This window comes from Tiliqua scincoides, chromosome 1, assembly GCF_035046505.1.
Source record: "Tiliqua scincoides isolate rTilSci1 chromosome 1, rTilSci1.hap2, whole genome shotgun sequence".
Classification (NCBI taxonomy): Eukaryota; Metazoa; Chordata; class Lepidosauria; order Squamata; family Scincidae; genus Tiliqua; species Tiliqua scincoides.
Genome location: NC_089821.1, coordinates 302,162,435 through 302,184,555, shown reverse-complemented (window position 1 = coordinate 302,184,555; position 22,121 = coordinate 302,162,435). Strand labels below are relative to the sequence as shown.

Below are 22,121 nucleotides of genomic sequence, written 5' to 3'. Positions count from 1 at the left end.
TTGCTATTTTCTTATATTTCGGCTGCATCTTAATGTTCCTCTTACGTTTCTGGCAAAGCTTTCAGCTGTTTATGATTCTGCTACTTAATAAATGAAGCAGTTCAATCAAAGATGCTATCCCCGTTATGTTGAAATACACATTTGATAATTATTGCCATTAAAAAAATTTTTTTTTACAGCTATTCTAGAGATTCTAATCTCTCAGTTCTTTAAGAACACAATTATGTACCAAAAGTGAGCACAAATCAGAGGACAAGCAAAGATTGAAGTGGGAAAAATGATATTACCAAGTACACTGGGAAGCAAGAAAGGCTTTAACACAAAAATCAAAGCTGCAAGTAAAATACAGTTTACACAAAAGATATTAGGAGAAAAAGTAAAATGCAGAAGACCTGGACAATATCTTTCCATATATGTACATACATACATGCACAGAGGAAGAGTACCACAGTCATTCAAAAATTGAAATTTTGTTCAGGGGCAGGATCACAAAGAAAGTTAAATAATTACTTTGCCTCTGTCTTTACAGAGAAAGAGAGTGGAGATATGCCCAAGTCGGTGATCAGTTTTCCAGGAATGACAGAAGAGCTAGCAGATAACAGAATGATTTTGTAAAGTGTTAGACGCACTGTAAATAGACAAAACATAGTCAAGACAAATATAACCCACTGAGGTGTTAGAAGAAATGAGAAAAGCTGGAAAATTTCAGTTTCTCTCCCTCCTGCATTGTACAATGAGTCAACGAGCAGAATACATCTCAGTGAGGACTAGAAAAGTAATGTGCAATTCTATTACTACCTCCCTTCCTCATACCAAGTTTCAAGTAACAATACATGGAAAAATAGAGGTCACTGAGTCAAGCATTCACTGGTAGGAGAAGGCTTGCAGAGGCTTGACACTCTTAAGTTATATGCTAAGCAAACACCTGGATAAGAGCAGACCAGTTTCCAATAGCGGACACCATGCTTATGTTCCCTGCTGCAGTCCTTTGAAGGTTTACTGTTATAAAAGACAAGGAAAATACTGTGGATGTTTAACAAGGCTAAACACACACTAAACTATAGTAATGTGCACCAAACAAGGATAAAAGGAAATGAGAAAAACTGCTATGGAGCAGGCCAGAGGTACAAAGGTTTTAGGGACTCCTTTTGGGTGTACAAAGATTCTTTTGGACAAGGGGTACAAAGGTTTTAGGGACTCCTTTTGGGTGTACAAAGATTCTTTTGGACCCTTTCCAATCTCCATTGGATCATAATTTCATACGATCATTGCATCATGATTTCTACAAATCACATATAAAAAACTATGTGGGCTTACCCAAAATGTGAATGTTAGTCTTCACACAATATATGCAAACCATTTCTGAGATCCCAGGAAGATTCCAGCTCCCTTCCATTGGGTCCCAGGCTGCCTTAAACCCCAGACCCAGGAATGATATACACCCCTGCACCCCCCCATGTGTCCTGATGAGGTCAGAAAATGTAAAATCTCAGGAAATTTTTTGCCCTCTCCTTTGGTGCCTGGGATCCCTTTTTCACCCTGCGCCTGGGTACAAATTACCCCCTCCATTCCCCTCTCATGGGTCCTGCTCTTCAACTAATATAAATGCAACTCATAGTCTGTAAAATGTAAGTTGTAAAATGCAGCTAATACAAATGTAGCCCTCCCCAATTAAGCTGCTCTAAGGTCCATTTTGTATTTTGCACATCAACAAAAGCAGTTACCACAGAGTGTATATTGATTCCATAGACCTGCGGTTTTCAAACTCTCTAGGAATTTGAAACCCGCAGTAGGTCTTTGCGGGGGCAGAGGCAGCAGGGGCAGGGGGAAGGCAGTGACGCGATCCCCAGGATCACGTCACTCAGGGGGCTGCAGACACTGGAATGCACTCACCAGTCCCTGCAGCAGCCGTCCCTGTGTGCGGGGAGCCCTGCGCAAGCGCCTGCAGGGCACCCCAGGTCAGGGAAAGGGAGAGAGGAGCGTTCTTCTCTGCCTCTGCAAAAGCAGAGCGCGATTGCCCCACTCTCCCTTTCCCTGACCTGGGGAGCTCTGCAAGCGCTTGTACAGGGCTGCCCGAACACAGGGATGGCTGCTGCAGGGACTGGTGAGTGCATTCCAGTGTCTGCAGCCCCGTCAGAAGGGAAAGCAGAGCGATCATGCTCCGCTTCTGGTTTTGCGGAGCAGGGTGCGATTGCTCCGCTTTCACTTTTCCTGACCTGGGGAGCGCTGCCGAAGGTTGCGCAGGGCTTCCCGCACCCCCGGGAGGCTGCAGGAGGCTTGGGCAAGTGCACCCAAGCCCCTGCAGCCCCCCTGAGCGGCGCGATCCTGTGGATCATGCCACTGCCTTCCCCCGTCTCCTGGCTGACGGCGCCCCTTAAGGGGGCAGAGGCCAAGACCCAGTTTGAATACCACTGCCATAGACAATCATTTAGTTAAATCATTTAGTTAAAGACATTTATTTCTATACTTTCTTTCAACAGACCACCATGTCCTACCATGTTGGACCTATCAGATTTATACCAGCAAAAGAGCTAGCATAGATCTAAGTAGCCCACTGGGGTTCTGAAAGTGTCAAGAGAAGTAAAACATTTCTTCACTTCTCTGCCCAAGCCCCAGCCAGTCCGTGAGATGCAGCAGAGGCATTGTTAGCACTGCTGCACCCCGCAGATCAGCCAAGGATAAGATTGGGCCATTAATATGTTAGGGCTATGGAGAGTGTAAAATCCTGGGCTGCCACCACCACCGTGTTTCTGATGTAGGGTGGAGCAGGTGAAAAGGGGAAAAAGATCCCTTCTTGCTACTTCTGCTGCTGCTCCCACTTATCTGCCTATCTCTGAACAAGCTCAGGGGCGACATGCACAGCTCGTTCACATAAGAATCCACTCCTTAAGAACAGCCCCGCTGAATCAGGCCATAGGTCCATCTAGTCCAGCTTCCTGTATCTCACAGTGGCCCAGCAAATGCCCCAGGGAGCACACAAGGCAACAAGAGACCTACATCCTGGTGCCATCCTATCTCTGAACAGAATTGGTCTATAGGGGCCAATGGTCTGACACCTTATACTAAGGCAGCTTCATAAGCCCAGTTTATTCTGTGTGAGGGCAGAGCAGTCCTCCAGCCTAATGACCTAGTTAAACAACAAGACTCACAACTTGATCCTAAGCAGTGAAGTGTCTTCCACACTCTGGATTTTTTTTTTTTTTAAAATACTGGAGAAAGGCATCCAACTTTAAAACAAGAGTGTAAACTTTCACTTCCATCATTTTTATTGCTCTGTGACACAGAACCATTTGCTAAAAGGAAAGAGGCAGGCCTTGAATCTATTATCCTGATAGCAAATTGTGCTCTATCAGAGAGCGAAACACAAAGTCAGCATTTACATTTACAGAAACATCGTATAACAACTTCAGCGAGACAAAACAAGAGCTTGATACATCTCTAGAAGATAGTTCAGTTGTGATTTTCGATCCACATCATGCAAGCAGATACTAAAGTCACATGTTGTTGGTATTACTATAGTATCCTTTCACATAAACCAGGCAGCAACTTTTGACTTTGTTCCCCATGTCAACATAAGGAAAAACATTTTGTGCCCATATCATATGGTTCCCCACTCCAACATTCACGGGGGAGTTCTTTTTCATGTTCTGCACTTCTGGTTTTCAGAAGAAAGTAAGGTTCCCCAAATAGGAAAGACTTTTTGATAGGATGCATTTCCCAACCCTGGTTTCTTACAAATATGTTTCACAAGAATGAAGTGAAGTTGGGTTCTTATTGCTGCAACTCCTTGACCAAATCAATCACTGCGCACAGTGTATCAGCCAACACTCAATACATGTCTCTGCTTCCCTCCCCAGGGCCTCCAAGAAGAATTTTATCAAGGAGTACACTGTTTCTTTTGGGCCCCTTCCCAAAGGGGGAGAGGAGACGACGAAAGAGTGGGGGAGGAGGCAAAGCAGGGCAGGGAGAGGGTAGCAACAGCTAGCAAAAGTCTTTGTAGCCCAGATCTATTGGGTTTACTAATGCAGAGACCAGGTCTACCTGCCCGTGCAGCTTAGACAGATAGATACAGTAATATGGAAAACCAAATGCATGCCTAAGTCACTCTGAAATCTTTTAAATATAGAAAATCATTGCAGAAAGTTAGCTTCATTGTACTTAGGTTCACTCTAGAATGGAAAGTGTCCTGTTCGCACCAAAACATACTTCTGCAGCAGCTGCAGCCCTGCAGCTGTGTTCCTGAGCTCCTATACACTCCTTCCTAGCAAGTGGATCTACACGCCAAGAAGCTACTGCAGCAGGCCAGTTTCTTCCCAGATTTGACACTGTGTTAAAGAATGCATTCCTGTATGCATTCCTTGGCCCAGCATATAAGGCTTTCGGTAGCAGCAGCAGCAGTCATGCACCCAGCATCCCATATGGACAGCGCGTCCAGGTGAGATAGGAAAATACAAGATCCCAGGAAATTTCTAGGCCCCCCTTCTTTGGTTCCTGGACCCAGGTACAAATTACTTCTTTTATGGTCATCTCAAGGGCCCTGGAGCAGACAGCAACAGAAATGGTATGAAAAATTCAATACAGTCATTACAGGTACTAATTAGAGAAACGGCTGCGTTTGCAGTGCTCATAATACAAAAATTATGCAAATAGGAGCTTCCACTCTATAGGAATATGATCACTTAAGCTCCAAATTACAGAGATCATAGCTCAGTAGCAAAGCACGCACAAGATCCCTAGTTCCATCCCTTGCGTTCCAGTTTAAAAAAAGGAGCTGATGGAAAAGACCCTCAAGACCCTGGAGCCATTCTGTCAGGCAGAATAGGTAACAGGATGAGAATAATCAATGGTCTTGTCTGCTATAAGGTTACAGCCTATGACCCATGTCAGATTTGTGACTATTCATCTTTGTTTTACCTTCTCAGGTAAAACTAGTTGATGAACAAGCACTGTGCAACTTCTTTGGCTCAAAGTTCAAGACCTTGGGGGCTTCCCTATCCATGTCAGAGGGAAGGGAAGGTTGTACTCTAAGTCAGAATAGTATGGCCAAGTTAGCTAAGCAATGTGTTGATGCTTGGACTATGCCACTGATGTTCCCACCCCACCTCAAATACAGTGATCAGCTGATGGCCACTTGAAAATCTGTACTTTCCTTAGGGGAAGCCTTTGGTAGACTGTGTATGGAAGCTCACTGGTATATCACACACATTGCTTGAAGAAGTCCAAATTCAATCCTTGATACCTCCACCAGAGAGCCTGTTAGCACAGCTTGGAAAGGTCTCTGCTTAAGACTGCTTAGAGTGCTGCCAGTCACAGCAGACAGAGGGCCAGATGGACTAATGGGGGACTCTATAAAAGGAACTTTATACTGTTGTATTAGGCATCTTGAAGTATTCACTGCTAATCTTTCAGCAGATGGCTAAGCACACTCTTTCACAAGGCTTTTGCTGAATTGCTTTAATGTGTTTGATATGCTGCTATTACCTAGGTTTTAAAAAAATATTTGCTATTGCTTTTATTATCTGATTTTTATGTTTTAACTGTATATATTGTCATCTCAGGAGAAGAATACATTTTTAAACAAAACTAACACTTGAGCCGTGCTCTCTTAATGGAACCTGTGAAGATGACACAGAACTGAACAAGGATGGAAAAATTAATCTGTGGTGAAATAAGATGAGGTGTCTTAAGAACCACTACCACATGAAATCTTGAAGCATGCTACTTAATGACTAAATTACTAAGTTAAGAAAACTTTGGCCGCAGCCCTAACCAACTTTCCAGCACTGACATAAGGGTAATGCAACTCCGAGGAAAGGGAATAAACACTGCCCTACCTCGAGGTCTCTGTGACTGCCCCCCAACTGCAGGATGCAGCACACGTCCCACTGGTACAACTAGGCCAGTGCTGGAAAGTGGGTTAGAATTGCACCCTAAGATGCTTAGCAGAAGTTAAAAAAACCCAAAGCCAATATGAAATCTCAACTTCTTTACCCAGTCACTAAGAGTTTCTGAAAAGGAGCATGTTAGTTTTCAACTGACTAGAAGAGATAAAGACACACTCAAAAGCGAAAGAATCAACAAAGGATGTGGGGGAAGGTAAAAGAATCTAGAAGCAGTATGAGCAAGCCTACTTCTATGAAAGTTTCTTATCTAATTCAATGAAAGTGGTAATAAACAGCTCTAAGTAGGACTTTGAAATAAAAAATTCAGTGTTTCGAAGTACAATTTTACAATAAAATCTAGATTTCTGCTTTGATGTTATTTTGAAATCTATTCTGCTACAAATTCAATTATTGTAAGATATTGTTTTAAAATTCACCATAAATAGAGAACTGTACTCAAAAAGCCAGCATGATTCAGTAAACTCAGGCTTGATTCAGTAAATACAGGCAAAGGATTAGGTATACATTTTCCCAATGCCAGACAGGTGGTGATCAGAAATATTACTGCAAGATACTTATTCTACAATGATAAACAGTTACTAAAAGTATTCAAGCCTTCTCCCAGTCACAGAGGCCTCCTCAAGATAAGGGAACGCTGGTTCCCTTCCCCTGGGACTGCTTTGCAGCGACATCAGTGCTGGAAAGTTAGATAGAATTCAGCTCTAAACCTTTTAATTGTGCATTTTATGGTTAAATTGTTTCTTAATTAAATAGGCGACTGAACTAAATAACTGGTTAATGGTAATAGCACACAAAGTCAAAAGATATGAGCCACCCATATTTGCTTCTGACCAATGCAATTATTTTTTGCACGTTTTCAAGAACTGCTACTTCTGATAAATAAGGCTGGGGGAAAGAGACAGGTACAGTCATGCATGCAAACAAGTTTTAAGACTTCTTACAACGTAAAGAAATACCAAACTTACATTAGGGGCAACGTTTTTCTTACGCTCAGGAATATCAGCCTTATTTGGATTGCTGGCATTCCCAAGCATGGGGCTGGCGGGAGCAATTCCTCTTCCTCCAGCAGCACTGCTGCTAGATTTCCGTGAATGAATCCCTTCTTCTTTGAGGTCATTGTCTGCAGTGCTAGTCTGACTTCTTTTGGGATATGCCACAACCGGAGGAATTGAAGGGCCAGCTAAAAACAGAAAGTATTGCATGTTATTTTACTTCTTTATTACACTATTTATATCAATTTTAATACATCTGAAGATTTTAATGCATAATGCAACAACTAGGTTTTGCTGTATTTCCAACAGTCTTAAGTGTACAGGTGTCTGTGCAGACAAGAACATAAGAACAGCCCGCTGGATCAGGCCATAGGCCCATCTAGTCCAGCTTCCTGTATCTCACAGTGGCCAACCAAAAGCCCCAGGGAGCACAGAAGACAACAAGAGATCTGCATTTTGGTGCCCTCCCTTACATCTGGCATTCTGACATAGCCCATTTCTAAAATGAGAGTGTGATAGTCACGCTCTCAAGATCAGCTCCCTTTGCCAACATTTAGTCTTTGCATTAAAATTCTGAGGCCTAACTTTTCTTTGCCCCCTTCAAACCAGTCATGATGATTCTAAGAGACTTAATGAGCAAAAGTTGACCTTTCCTGGGTTGGAATTAAGCCTTGAAATGCATTCAGATCAGAAGATGATCGCTTTTACCAAGGTCATACAAGGAAAAAAAGGCTTTTGTGTTGCTGCTCCATATAACTGCTAGTCTTTGTGAAAGTGATGTCAGCTGCTCAAGAGAGAGGAAATGCAAAGAAATACTAGTGAACATACAGTTCCTCAAGTTCTTTTAAACACAGTCTGACCCAATAGTGTCAAAAAGAAAACAAAAGCTATATACACACAGTAAGGACTAAGAGAAAAGACATTCAGTTTTTTTTTGTAAGAAACAGCATGAGATTTCTTATTAAATCTTCTTTGGGACAACAATGTACGCTGGGGAAGTGCTGGCAAAGCACACATGACTAACAATCAAGGTAAAATAATCTATTCACCAACCAAACTTTGTTGTTACATTATTTATTAAAATGTTCTCTACAAAATAGCTCACCCCAATTAAAATCTTTTATATGCTTGCGAAAATTTTTTAAGTAGCTGCATTTTCATTGAAAGCACACACATTTCCTAAGGTTACCCTACTAACGCTTTCAAAAATAAACAGCAATCTTGTGGGTGTGTCAATTTTGCCTATCTGAACATTTTAACCATTTGCAACAAGGTGCAGGTAAGATTAGTCTGCCCTACAGGACAAAATGAGGAAGTTTATTTGGTTGAAAGGAATTGTCTCCAGTTAAAACAAAGACAGTTCTTGGTTATTAATGCCAGCAAAACAAGTACAGGAATACCTTGCACTTTCATTTGATTAGGGACAAGAGAATGGATGAATGTCAAAACATAGTCTTAGGGCACAATCCTAACCAGGTCTACTCAGAAGTTCTATTTTGTTCAATGGGGCTTACTCTCAGGAAAGTGTGGTTAGGATTGCAGCCTTATTTAGTTTGCAAATTTATTTTGGCTACTGAGAAAATGTAAATAAGTATATAACACATTTATCACTTGGAGTGCCCACAGGCTCGGAGAGCATTCACACTTGCAAGATGTAATGCTCTTCCATCAGCCGTGTTATCGGGCAGGTTCAGTGGTATTCCCTACTCGGAGAGGAAATGCAAGTGTGGTAGGGATTGTATTGAGACCATAACACATACCCTTTTCTACTGCCCACTTCATGATGTCTCACGCAAGAAATATCTAGGCCCTTTGCTAACTAGGATGCAGGGCTGGGAGGACTCAATCATGCTTCAGTCTCTCCTTTCCACATCTGACTCTGAGACCCTTGATAGGGTCGCTGCCTTTTTATCTGGGGTAATTGCCAGGCAGAGCTCTGGAACTCTGGGCAGTATGTGAGGAAAAGACTGATGTCTATGTTGTGGTGTCTTTGTATATTTTTGTTTTGTTTTGTTCTTTCTCTGTATTTTATGCCAATAAAGGTCTACTGAACTGAACTGAACTATATAACACATGTGAATGTGTGCAAAACCTAAATATACAGAAATAAAAAAACAAAAACATGAATGAATGTTGTGAAAGCTTGGATGAAATCAGACAAAAGAGGAAAGCATGTGGACAAAATCTGGTTATAATTGAAACGGTTGAAAGAGTAAAGCGATGAAAGTCAAGGTATGCCTTTACCCAAAACCTAAAATGAAATGGGGTTCCCAATGGAGGAGATGCTGGACTTTTTCCAAGTTCTTCATTTTTTTCCGGAATACTAATTCAAGGCATTTTTTAAAGTGTTCCTGGCTTTGTCAACAGAAGGCCTGGATGCCAACACTTGGATTTTTTCCAACCCTGATCAATAGTATTACAAAAGAAGGAGGAAGGGAGTTATTTCTGTAGGGTTCTATTCATTGTCCCATGCTATTTAATATTGACATAATGCAACTGGAGAATATCATGTGGGGGTGTCGTCAATATGTAAACACCCAGCTTTGCAACTCTGCAGTTTCCAGTAGGAGAAGTTGTGGATACCTGGAATCAATGTGTTGAGTCAGTGAAGGACTAGTTTTGGATGAAGATTAAATTAAATCCAGACAAGACCAGAAGTCTCTCCTGATCAGAAGATCTGCTGATACGTTGATGGAATATCTCCCTGTCTTGGATGGGGTTGCACTCCCCTTTAAGAATCTGGTTTGCAATATGGGGGTATGCCTGGACCAAACCTTCCTCCTGGACATCCAGCTGCAGCTGGTTGCCAGTTTGCTTCTGAATACAATTTCAGAGGCTAGTTATGAATTTTAAAGCCCTACATGGCTAGTTATCAAAGTATCTGAAGAACTTGCCTTCCTCCATATAGTCTACCCATACTGAGATCTTACAGGAAGACTTTCTTGCATATATTACTGCTGCCTAAGCCAGGAGTGTCAAACATGCAGGCTGGATCTGGCCCCCGTTATAATTTGGCTCTCCCAGGATCACCATCATTTGCTGAGCTACCAAGCGACACACAGGCAGAACCACACTGCTGAAAGACCGGTGCTGAGGTGTCATTGCTGAAAGGACAGCATGACAGTCCAGCTCTCCCATATCTTGAACATATGATCAAGATTTGCATAGTTTATCTGTTGTCATTTGCAGCTAATGAGTTCCCAAGTGAGAAAAACATGCTTATTTCTGATCATCACCTGTTTAATGATATCACTTCTGGCCTTCAGCCAATGCCATGAATGCTATTCGGCCCACTGTGTGAAGCAAGTTTGACACCCCTAGTTTAAGGGGTAGCTTGTAGGAATGTATGAAATTTCCTTATGAAATTTCCTCCTGTGGGTGGTTTGGTTCACTCCTTCCCTCTTGATGTTTTTTTTTTTTTTTTTTAAAAGAGTAGGCAAATTCAGACTGCCCTTCATCAGGATATGCAGACTGTTGTCCTCAATGCAATATTTTTCCTTTGCATTTCTGACATCCTGACACAAAAGTTTGGAGGGCAATAAAAACAAGGAAGGGAAACTCACCATGGTCACTGTACCGTCGCTGTTTTTGGCTGGAAGATATACTTCTTTGTACTTTGTGATGTGGAGATTGTCCAGTGCTATTGTTGAGATCACTACTTGGCCTGACTTTAGCAAGTGAAAGATTGCTGCTAGAGCTTGAGTCGCTGGCATCCAGCTAAACAGAAATTTGTGGGCAGGATAAAAAACGAAACATATTTACACAAAGGTTCCCAATGTAAGAAAGATAAATTAATGGGCACTAAAAGACGAATATGTCTTGAATGTCGATAAGGCAAAGCACAACCACAGTTATTTATTACACAACATTTCTCTGATAGAATGCACTGCACCCTTTCTGCCATTCCCAAAGCTTTTATGCAACTGAACGGGGAGATTGATGTACTGAGAAAATTATTCATTACAAGAAACATCAGCAGGCAGAATCAGACATGGGAATGTAAGGTCATGTGCCAGATTCTTCACAACACAAAGCAACTGACCATCCCATGTTCTTGAAGCCTGAAGTGGGCTAGCTACTGAAATGCTTTGTGCACAAGCTTTGCAAACTGCACATATAGTGCCTCATGATAAATCCCCAGCACCTCTACTTGAGAGTCTTAAGCAAACTTGGAAATTCTTGCCCTGAAAAGATGTTGCAGTCAGGGTTCACCACAGTGGGACACATGAATCATTTTTCTCAATCAGCAGAAAGCTTCATATACCTAGTCACTGACATTCTTCAGAGATTGCCAACTCATCAAGGAAAATCGAAAGCAAAAGCAAAAAACAGGATTCTCGCTATTTGAGCATAACCATTTGCTGCATTCAAGTACAAGGCAAAGCAAGAGGTGTTGCTTCAGCATAAAAACAGGATGATGTACTGCTTTTCTTTCAAACTGAGGTAAACTATCAATAAACGGATGTTTTCAAATCATACATACAACAGCCTGTCAGAGGCTGGTCACACAGTCTATTCACTACAATATGAACTACTATAAGTCCTGCCTATTATTCACTTAAATGATATATGGCCACATACAACTAGCTATATGTGACCATGTAGGAGGCAGAGGTAGGAGCCATGGAGAGTTGGGTTTGGCATGGCTTCTGTATTCTTTGCTCGGTAATATCATTGCCAAACAGCTGACAGTAATCACCTAGACTGGGAAAAACACAGAGTGGGAAGCCTTAAAAGAGACAGAAAAGGCCTTCAGGGGCAAGTGAGAGTCAAAGGAAAAGGATGGTAGAAGAGAAAGAGTGCAGAGAAAGGAAGGAGGAAATGAAGGGTATTGTCAGGACAAAGGAGGAAAGGAGAGCCTGAAGCAAGAGAAGGTGAGCAGGGAGAAAGAATACAAGACTACCTGGGACAAACTCTATTTATCTGTACTGCAAACTTCTCAGGGTAGAGACCTATCTTTTCACTCTAATAAACACCTAGATACATTGATGGTGTACCACCATCTCCATTAGAGGATATAAACCTGAGCTGTTAAAAATGGCCTTATGGCAAGTTGTTAAGTCTGAAGAGCTATAAAAGCACATACTCATGCTACAATGTGATGAGAGGCAAAAAAGCTTGCAGGTGTCTTGAATATGCCACCAGAAGGTGACAGCGCCGAATGCAACTGTATAAGTGTACACATTATACTCACCTCTGATGATTTTCTCCCTAATAGCAAATATGTAGCAGTTATTTCATCGTATTTCATTTTACTAAGGGATTCCTGTATTTCTTCTTGAGAATATCCCATCCCAACCATAATATCTGAAATATGAATTGAAACTTTGCTGAGCAACTCATAGAATAACTGTTTAGTAACTAACTTAAAAACCTGTCTTGGAAAACTGCATGACACCAAAAGGCTGTCTCCAATTTATCTAAATTTGAATATTAAAAATGAGTCAACATTCTCCACTGCTTACCTATTCTCTTCTGGTCCGAGATGTCTAATTCTGGTTCAACAAAAGGTTTAAGTTCGTCATCCTCATGCCCTGCGTTGATCCACCTATCCTTCATAATTTGCTGCAAGGATAGCTTTGGTGTCAGTAGGTCAGTAACAAACACTAATAAAGTCTTAAACATTTTGAGCCAAGCAATCAAGCAAGTACACTTCTCCTGGACTTGCCATATCTTCCCATGCTCATACTTTCTCCTCACAAAAAGCATTTACTTTTGGATTTATGCTTCTCACCTTCACATTTCCCAAGACAAAATACAACACTACAAGAGAAGATATATTATGTTCTAGGAATAGGAAGAATGGATACAGCAATTGGATATTACTGGGAACCAGTTTAGACTACAGTAGGAAGCCACGATCCCATAGCCAGCCTCTCTCCTACAACTCATCAAGTATCCTCTCCTACAACTCATCAAGACATATGACCATCTCAGACAAGTCACAGCAACCACCTGCTGGGGGAGGGAGACATAACATCTGGAAAGCCTTTACTCCTTACCCAACAACAAGAATGTGCCAAGAATGTGCCGTTTCTGCCCACTCAGGCCTGCCATCAACTACTTTGATTAATGGGGGGGGGGGGGAGAGAAGTCAGAGTGATCCTGACCATTTCATAGCCTTTGCCTACACCCCAAAGAGGGAATGAAGATCTGACAGCTGCAAGCAAGTTCGGGAGAAGGCAGCAAGTAGCACTAGTAGCCAGAACTTTTGTCTGCCCACTAGTAATACGGAAACAGAACAGAGCAACAAGCTCTTCCCATTCTGTCACACAAGCTGCACTAAGGGGAACCCAACTTTAGGAAGAGAGAAGGCCCTGCAGTGATGGAACTTAGGGTGCCTCGTGGTCTGTCCAACCACTCCACCTCCCCTGGCTGCCAAGATACACCGCTGCTGTGTTCTGTCCTTTTCGTTGTTTGTTCATTGCCTGAACAGTAATATATGTGCGCCCCCTTCCCCAGTCCAGGTCACAAAAGGTATTTGCTGATTCCTTCACATGATGCACTCCAAATATATTCTTGGATGCTGCTGTGGGAATCACTACTGGGGAATGGTGGAAAATGTATCCAAAATGTGTTCTAACAGCCATTACTTCCTCCATGCAGCTGCATACCCATGATGCTTTGAGAAGGATTGGCAAATGCTGAACCAACACTTTACATTCTTTCAGTTAAAAAAAAAATACTGAAGGCTCTCTCACACAATATTAAATGACATAAGGATAAGTTTGCATATTAGCCCTCCAAACCGAAGGCTCCAAAGAGAAATATTCCCTGAACTGAACTCCTTCAGTTCACAAGCATATGTAAACAGAGGGAGATAAGTGTCTGAAGGTCTTTTTCTGGTTATTATTACTTGTAAATAAATAATTATTTCATTCTAATTCTGCTTGTTTAGGAGTCTAGGTGGGTCCCAATAGACTGCCATTTTAAAAAGTGGGTCCTGGTGCTAAAAAGTTTGGAAACCATTGTACTATACAATTTGGAATTGTATGAACAGTTCTCACAAGACCAACTATAACTACAAAGGTGTTTTCATTACAGGGTGTGACTATATAATCATTGCAGGGGAGATTTGTTTTAAATGGAATAAGATATTCCTTCACATAGCATCATTTTTGTGTTAAACTTCAAATATCCTATGCCCTCATACTGAACAAACGTAACTGGAGAGGTCCAGAGAAACAAGCTGCTTGTAAGGTTAACTAAACATTATACGTATTCCATCAGACCACTTGTCAGAGTCATTTAAAAATTCAAATCTTGCATACTGGCAATGAACTAAGGGAGGGGGAAGGATCTTATTACCTCAAGAGTGCCTCTTTTAGTTGGGTTTAGCACGAGGAAGCGTTTCAGCAGGTTTTCACAGTCTGTTGACATGTAGAAAGGAATCCTGTATTTTCCTCTTAGCACCCTCTCTCTCAGTTCCTTAAATCAAATCAAGCAACACCAAGAAGAAAATGACAAGAGGCTGTGCCCCTACAACGGCATATAGTCAAAATCACAGTAAGACTCTAAGAACTTCCCACCAACCACCCCTTTAAGCATACATTTCCAGTATACCTTTAGGTTCTGCCCATCAAAAGGCAGAGATCCACTGACAAGAGTGTAGAGAATGACACCTAAACTCCAAACATCTACTTCGGGTCCATCATACTTCTTGCCTTGGAAGAGTTCTGGAGCAGCATATGGAGGACTGCCACAAAATGTGTCCAGTTTATTTCCAACTGTAAACTCATTGCTAAAGCCAAAGTCTGCTATTTTAATGTTCATGTCTGCATCTAGCAACAGATTTTCTGCCTAGAGGGGGGAAAACACATAGCAATATGTTAAGCTTTTCTAAAAGAAAGGGCTGCCTATGTTTGAAGCTCTCCAAGATCTAGTTTATGACATTAACTGAAATTATGTCCATCAAGTGATAAGCTTAACATTTACTAGACCATCACATAGATTATAGAGTTCCCATGAGTGTATCTTAAAACCTTCTGCTTACTTGCTACCAAAGTACAAATTTCATAGTCTTTTTTAATATGATTCAAAAGTATTTGACATATACTAGTTTCTGTTTAGAAAGCAACTTCACATATAGCACTGTTCCAATTTTTCTGGAAGCACAAAATTCTGAATGAAATTATGCAAAATTGCTTTAATGGCTTGACCCACTTATAAGAAGAATTCTGCTGATCAGGTCAAAGGCCGATCTAGCCCAGCTTCCTATATCGCACAGTGGCCCACCAGATGCCTCAGGCAGCACACAAGACAACAAGATACCTGCATCCTGGTGCAACTCTCTTGCATCTGGTATTCTGAGGTAGCCTAGTTCTAAAACCAGGAGGTTGCACATATCCATCATGGCTTGTAATCTAATGGAATTTTCCTCCAGAAATCTGTCCAATCTCCTTTTAAAAGGATCTAGACCAGACACCATCACCACATCCTGTGGCAAAGAATTCCACAGACTAATTACACGCTGGGTAAAGACATATTTTATTTAGTCTATTCTAACTCAATTTTAGTGGATGTCCCCTGGTTCCGGTTTTGTGTGAGAGGGAAAACAACATCCCCCTATCCATCCCCTGCATAATTTGTGTAGCAAGGGGTTCCACAGACCAACCACACACTGAGGAAATAGAAATATTTTCTTTTGTCAGTCCTAACTCTCCCAACACTCAATTTTAGTGGATGTTCCCTGGTTCTGGTGTTATGTGAGAGTGTAAAGAGCATCTCTCTATCCACTCTGTCCATCCCCTGCATAATTTTGTATGTCTCAATCATGTCCCCCCTCAGGCGCCTCTTTTCTAGGCTGAAGAGACCCAAACGCTATAGCCTTTCCTCATAAGGAAGGTACCCCAGCCCAGTAATCATCTTAGTCGCTCTCTTTTGCACCTTTTCCATTTCCACTATGTCTTTTTTGAGATGCGGCGACCAGAACTGGAAACAATACTCCAGGTGTGGCCTTACCATCGATTTGTACAACGGCATTATAATATTACCAGTTTTGTTCTCAATACCTTTTCTAATGATCCCAAGCATAGAATTGGCCTTCTTTACTGCCGCCGCAAATTGAGTCGACACTTTCATTGACCTGTCCACCACCACCCCAAGATCTCCTGATCTGTCACAGACAGCTCAGAACCCATCAGCCTATATCTAAAGTTTTGATTTTTTGCCCCAGTGTGCATGACTTTACACTTACTGACATTGAAACGCATCTGCCATTTTGCTGCCCATTCTGCCAGTCTGGAGAGATCCTTCTGGAGCTCCTCACAATCACTTCTGGTCTTCACCACTCCAAAGAGTTTGGTGTCGTCTGCAAACTTTGCCACCTCACTGCTCAACCCTGTCTCCAGGTCATTTATGAAGAGGTTGAAAAGCACCAGCCCCAGGACAGATCCTTGGGGCACACCGCTTTTCACTTCTCTCCATTGTGAAAATTGCCCATTGACACCCACTCTGTTTCCTGGCCTTCAACCAGTTCTCAATCCATGAGAGGACCTGTCCTCTAATTCCCTGACTGTGGAGTCTTTTTAGTAGCCTTTGGTGAGGGACCGTGTCAAATGCCTTCTGAAAGTCCAGATATATAATGTCTACAGGTTCTCCCGCATCCACAAAGGCCTGTTGACCTTTTCAAAGAATTCTATAAGGTTCGTGAGGCAAGACTTACCCTTACAGAAGCCATGCTGATTCTCCCTCAGCAAGGCCTGTTCGTCTATGTGTTTTGAGATCCTATCTTTGATGAGGCATTCCACCATCTTACCCGGTATAGATGTTAGGCTGACTGGCCTACAGTTTCCTGGGTCCCCCCTCTTTCCCTTTTTAAAGATAGGCGTGACATTTGCTATCCTCCAATCTTCTGGCACCGTGGCCATTTTGAGGGACAAGTTGCATATCTTAGTCAAGAGATCAACACTTGATCAAGTGTTTGGAAGAGGGGAGGAACAGTCAGCACGAACTGACATGATGGAGGACACATTTGGCAACAGAAGCTTAAGTATAACTTTTGACAGTAGAGTCTAAAAAGGAAGCCATGAGAAGCTAAACTGGTATGGAGAAACAGCAGAAATGGTGGGGGACAGGGAATGAACAACTAAGGGCATTGGGGGCCTAAGAGAAGAGATGTGAGAATGGGTAGGGGTACAACATGAGAAATTCTACTGCAGACTAATTCTATCAAATAGACTTCATTCCTGGGACACCTGCATCTTAAGGGAGGCAGCATTTGCTCCCAAAGACAGTGAGGGAAAACAAACATTTCTCCCTTCCCCCAACATCCGAACAGCCAAAGTAAAGCTGAAAGTGAGAAATAAGTAGAAGCACTGCTCCTGCTTTTGCCTCCACTATCTTTTTTAAACTACTGAGAAAGTTTGCAATGTCTACTCAGAATCAAATCTCATTATTGTCAATGGAGCTTACTCTCAGAAAAGTGTGTACAGAATTGCAGCATAAATGCAGGAAAAGAATGCCTTGGACAGGCAAAAATATGAACACTTATAATACGATGTTCTTGAATTTCATTTCTTACCTTAAGATCTCTGTGAACAATGCGCTTTTGGTGACAATACTGCACTGCAGATACTATCTGGATGGAAAAAAATCTAAATTATATAAAGTAACATATATTAAAAAACAGGTTTGCACTCAAACTTTAACAGTAATTGCTAAAATGGAAAGCAATACAAGACCATTACACTGAGCAAAAGTATCCAAACCTAAACACACTTATTTGTGAGTAAGCTTCATTGAAATCAATAAGAATTATTCAAACAGGTTTCAAATAAGTGCATTTTGGATAAGAGTCAAGGTGACAACTGAAGGCAAGCCTATTACTTGGGCTACTGTTACCCTTCAAGCAAATTGTAATGGTTTCTCTGTATAATAAGCAAGATCAACAATCAGTCAGACAATATGTGGCAAAAGGTGACATCATATCACTGTTGCTTATGAATAAAAGCTACAATTTCTTCAACTTTTACCATTATCTAGAAAAGCGACTTAGAGTGAAAGTGATGAAGATGTAGCTTCCTTGACTCCTTAACTGACCTGCAACTCCCTGGTTCTCAATGCAGTGAATGAACTCCTGGCAGTGGTTAACTATTATACTAACATTGATAGTAACCATGGTTAAAGTTAAACTACAGTTCCCACTTAGTCCAGAATCTAAAGCCATAGGTCAAAGCAGATTTCAGAAGATTTAACCAGGGGTGGCAACATATAGCTTGTGGGCCAAATCTGGCCCATGAGCCAAAGTTATCTGGCCTGCACAGAGTTCAGCTTGAGAGGCAAAACCTTCTGCCCAGTTTGCTATGTGCTGGACAGGAATGGCGGAGCCACCCACCCAGGCTTGCAGAATCCCTCTGCGACTGGGACTCTACAAGCCCAGGCAGGTGGCTTCGCCATTCCCTATCTGGCCCATGGCAAACTGGGCAGAAGGCTTTGCCTCTCAAGCTGAGCTCTGTGGAGCTGCTTTCCAAGTGCTTGGCAACCTGGACATTCAGCAATGTGATATCACTGCCAAACGTCCAGCCATTTTTAACAAAAAGGTAGCCTATCCCTGCAAGAAAGGAAACTCTGATTAGTGCTAGCCACAGTTATTGCTGGTGCTGATGTAACTATTTACCACGGTTAGCCTTGGAAGTGGGAATACTGCTATAGCACACAGCTATAGTGTGATCATATGGCCTACTCCTGCAGTCAGGAACATTATGGTTGCACTGGGCCTAAGAAGCTATTCATTTTTCCCATGGTGGAAGGTTGGTTACGAGATACAAATTTTAAGGACTAGTAGTTGCAAACTCCTCTGTATCTTTATCATGTTAGTTTCTCAGTTCTGAGGTAATAACTGTTTCCTGATTTCAAGAACAATTCTGTTACTGTTTTGCACCAAGTTATGTATGGGTTAGAGAAAAATGAATACTGAATAGCCATCACTTAGATTATACATACAGAGCTTCATGTGAGTCAGAGATCAGTATTAGAAACTGATCATTTCCAAATTAAGACCAAGATTCTGCTACACAACTATGGAACTAGTCTGATACAGAATGGATGCGCCACTAACTATATTGAACCCTTCTAACGTCACGTAAAGCAAAAAGATTAATTTTACCAAAATCTCAGTAAGGCTTCATTCTGGAAATAGTTTGTTTCCAGGGCACATTAACTACAAAGGACAAGCCAGAGAGGTCCTAAGCTTCCAATCTCACAAGAATCTTCACTCATAGAAATAATCAGATTTCTAACTGGGAGTAGATATTTCTTCTGCTTCCAGTTTTTTTCCCCCCAAAAAACAGCTTAACTTAGTTCTTTTTTTTCTGTCCCTGCACAATTTCACATAACTTGCTGCACAGTGGTTTGCAGTTAACTGGTGAGAATAACACAGAACAGAAAGAATGGGAGCAGGAGGTGGGCAAGAAAAAAAAGGAAAGAAGACCTGCAATGTGAAATAGGATGAATTCAAATCAAGGACAAGTTGCTCTACACTCAATACTTGCTTTCTTTGAGCCATTATCAGTTTTTGATTCTTCATTTCATGGCAGCCTTACTTTAAAGAAACTGTTTAATTCAAACATATCGCCAAACCATGTTTTGTGGCTACATTAAAAAGCCATCTGTGCTACCCTTTCCTACCATTATGCACCAAGACTCAATTATATATTTCCTTTTAATGCAAACCATAGTTTCCCATTATAATAAACTATGGTTTGTGCTGGCCCTGCAAACAAAGACCACAAACCAAAATTTGATGCTAGCTTTAATCCTAAGTTTAGAGCATGCACAAACATAGCTTACTGGTCCAGATGCAATAGGAAAGTATGGTTTGTACTAAAAAGTAACTAACTGAATAACTGAACTGGAATGCAAGAGGAAGGAGTAATGTTTGAATGCAATGCTCACTCATTTAATGCTAAACCAACATTTAACATTGTGTGTGAACAAGCCATTTTTCCCCCCTGAAAATACTTTTGAGGTTGAAATCATGTTTCAATCTCATAAAGTACTACTTTTTATGTTTATGAGATCTACTAAAACAGTGCAAGTGTTGCATTAACTATATACTCTTGAAAGTCTCCACAAGAGTCTATAGTCCAAGAACAATGCAAGAGAAACACAGGCTATCACGTTTCCGTCTTACCAATGAAACAAGATTGATTTGTAAGGCATGACCAGTACTGAAGACAAATATGCAGCTCAAATGTCTAAGAAGTCCATGAATTCTTAGGAATGAAACAGAAACTGAAAACAGCACAAAGTCAAAGTGAGAGCGCTTAGCACCTCAAGGTCCGTGTCTATACGCAAAGGTAATCCTTGTAGATTTCAACAGAACAGTTTTGCAGCAAGTATACTTCTGGCCAAAATTAAGGACTTCCTGTTCATACACATAAAGAATTAAATGGGAGTCACTTCCCAATAGTGTTATATCACATAGCTACAGCACAAGAGCATATACTGCAACCAAACCGATTTGGCCAATTTTGTCAACATCTTCCACCATCAGCGGTCCCCTCCCCACCCCCAGGAGAGCAAGCAATAATGGCTTGGGAATAATCTTGATCTAAATGTCTATCACCGGTCATACATACCTGTCTAAATTTAGCCCTTGCCTCCTTTTCCTTCATTCTTCCATGTGCAACTAGATAGTCAAATACCTCCCCTGCAAAGAAGATAAAACAGGATCTCTCAGATACTCTACGTAGTTAATTTCTGACAAAGACTATAATTTTAAAAGTACTTACAGTTTATTACAGGAAACATACAGAGAAAGTAAAAACCTTAAGAATTAGTTTGGTGCATACAATGGACTGAGTTAGACAGTCTAGAAAACTAGTTTGCTGATTGAGAAATGAGCTGAAGCAATGCTGAACATGTACACTTCTGCTTTCCCCTTTTCTTCTCAGTTTAAGAGTAGAGCTGTGAAAGACAAAACTGGTTGAACCACAGCATTTGTCACATGCTGTCCAAACTCTAGAGATACGGTCTAACACAGCAGTACTCAAACTGTGGGTCCAATTTTTGGTAGCGCACAAAACTGACAGGGCTATTGGGCTACGTGCATCAAGGGTTAAATAAGCTGCTACTTGGAGGGGAGAGCACTGCTCCCCAATCACCCTGGCATTCATAAATCAGGCAATAGCCTCTAAAAAGTTTGAGAACCACTGCTCTAATTTATACAAACCAGGCAATGACAAATCAGTTTCATATCCTGGCTTGTAAACCAAGGCTTCCAGGATTGGACAATGAAAAACTGTGTTTTAACAAGCTAGGATTACTTCATGTGTGAGATGAGAAAGGAATGGGGGAGGGAGAAGAGAGACAGGTTTGGCATCCCTTTTTAATCACAACAGAATATTTAACTTGTTGTAAAATTACTTTCTAAAATATTTTGAACACAGTAGGAAGAATTAGATATTTTATGAAACTATTTTAAAATGAACAAAGCAAGGCAATGATAAGCTACATTCCTGCATAAATATTTTTCTGGAAGTCCTGATAATTCTAGAGAAGCACCAAAGGAACCACAATTGCTTGAAAACAGACAAACCTGAAACTAGCTTCAACAAATATTTGACTTTTTTACCAGCACTACAAGATTAACTTAGCTACTGATTTTTGAAATCATATGACCAGAAAAGTAGCACATTAAGAGCACCAGAAGAACTACTGAAAATGCTACCTGATGGGGAGTGCCTCCCACTGCCTGCTGATTTACAAGAACAAGCATACTTAAATATATTATTCCTTCCTACCCTGAACTTTTAAAAAGGTTTGTATCAGAGGAAAACAACTGGCACACAATATGAACATTTCTTTGACTTTAGTCAATATAATGTCATTGGAGCCAATTAAAAATACATGATTACAATCCTAGCATTGCAGGAATTAAGTGATTCACTCCAAGACAATATTGAAGTTGGGAAATTCTCAACAGATGCAGTCAGTGATATTAGCAGTCTTCAAACAAATCAGCATTCTCCCTGCGCTTGTTGTTCACTGTCCCCACAAGAGGATTTTATCTCTCCTGAAGCTGAGATGTCAAGGATTTGCCAAGTCAGACACTATCTGGGGGCCCATGACAGGAGCCAACTCCTAGTACTAGTAGAGCAAGTCTTTAGGGGACACTCCCTTTGTGGAAAACTTTTTCTAGTAAAATCAGAAGAGACATACAGTTGGACCTCGGTATCCACAGGGGATCCCTTCCTGGACCCTTCAGTGGATACCAAAACCCATG

At 41.3% G+C, this 22,121-nt stretch overlaps 1 protein-coding gene across 3 annotated transcripts in view; it reads right to left on the bottom strand.

Annotated features, from left to right (window-relative positions):
- MARK3 (microtubule affinity regulating kinase 3) overlaps positions 1–22,121 on the bottom strand; it is a 72,651-nt gene that overhangs the window by 14,889 nt on the left and 35,641 nt on the right. For all 3 annotated transcript variants that reach the window (XM_066629341.1, XM_066629358.1, XM_066629349.1), the window contains 8 exons: positions 20,476–20,546; positions 17,418–17,474; positions 14,459–14,695; positions 14,204–14,323; positions 12,361–12,460; positions 12,090–12,202; positions 10,459–10,612; positions 6,869–7,083 (listed from right to left, as the gene is read on the bottom strand). In XM_066629341.1, coding sequence (XP_066485438.1) covers positions 6,869–7,083; positions 10,459–10,612; positions 12,090–12,202; positions 12,361–12,460; positions 14,204–14,323; positions 14,459–14,695; positions 17,418–17,474; positions 20,476–20,546 — 1,067 coding nt within the window. The remainder of the gene's footprint in view (positions 1–6,868; positions 7,084–10,458; positions 10,613–12,089; positions 12,203–12,360; positions 12,461–14,203; positions 14,324–14,458; positions 14,696–17,417; positions 17,475–20,475; positions 20,547–22,121) is intronic.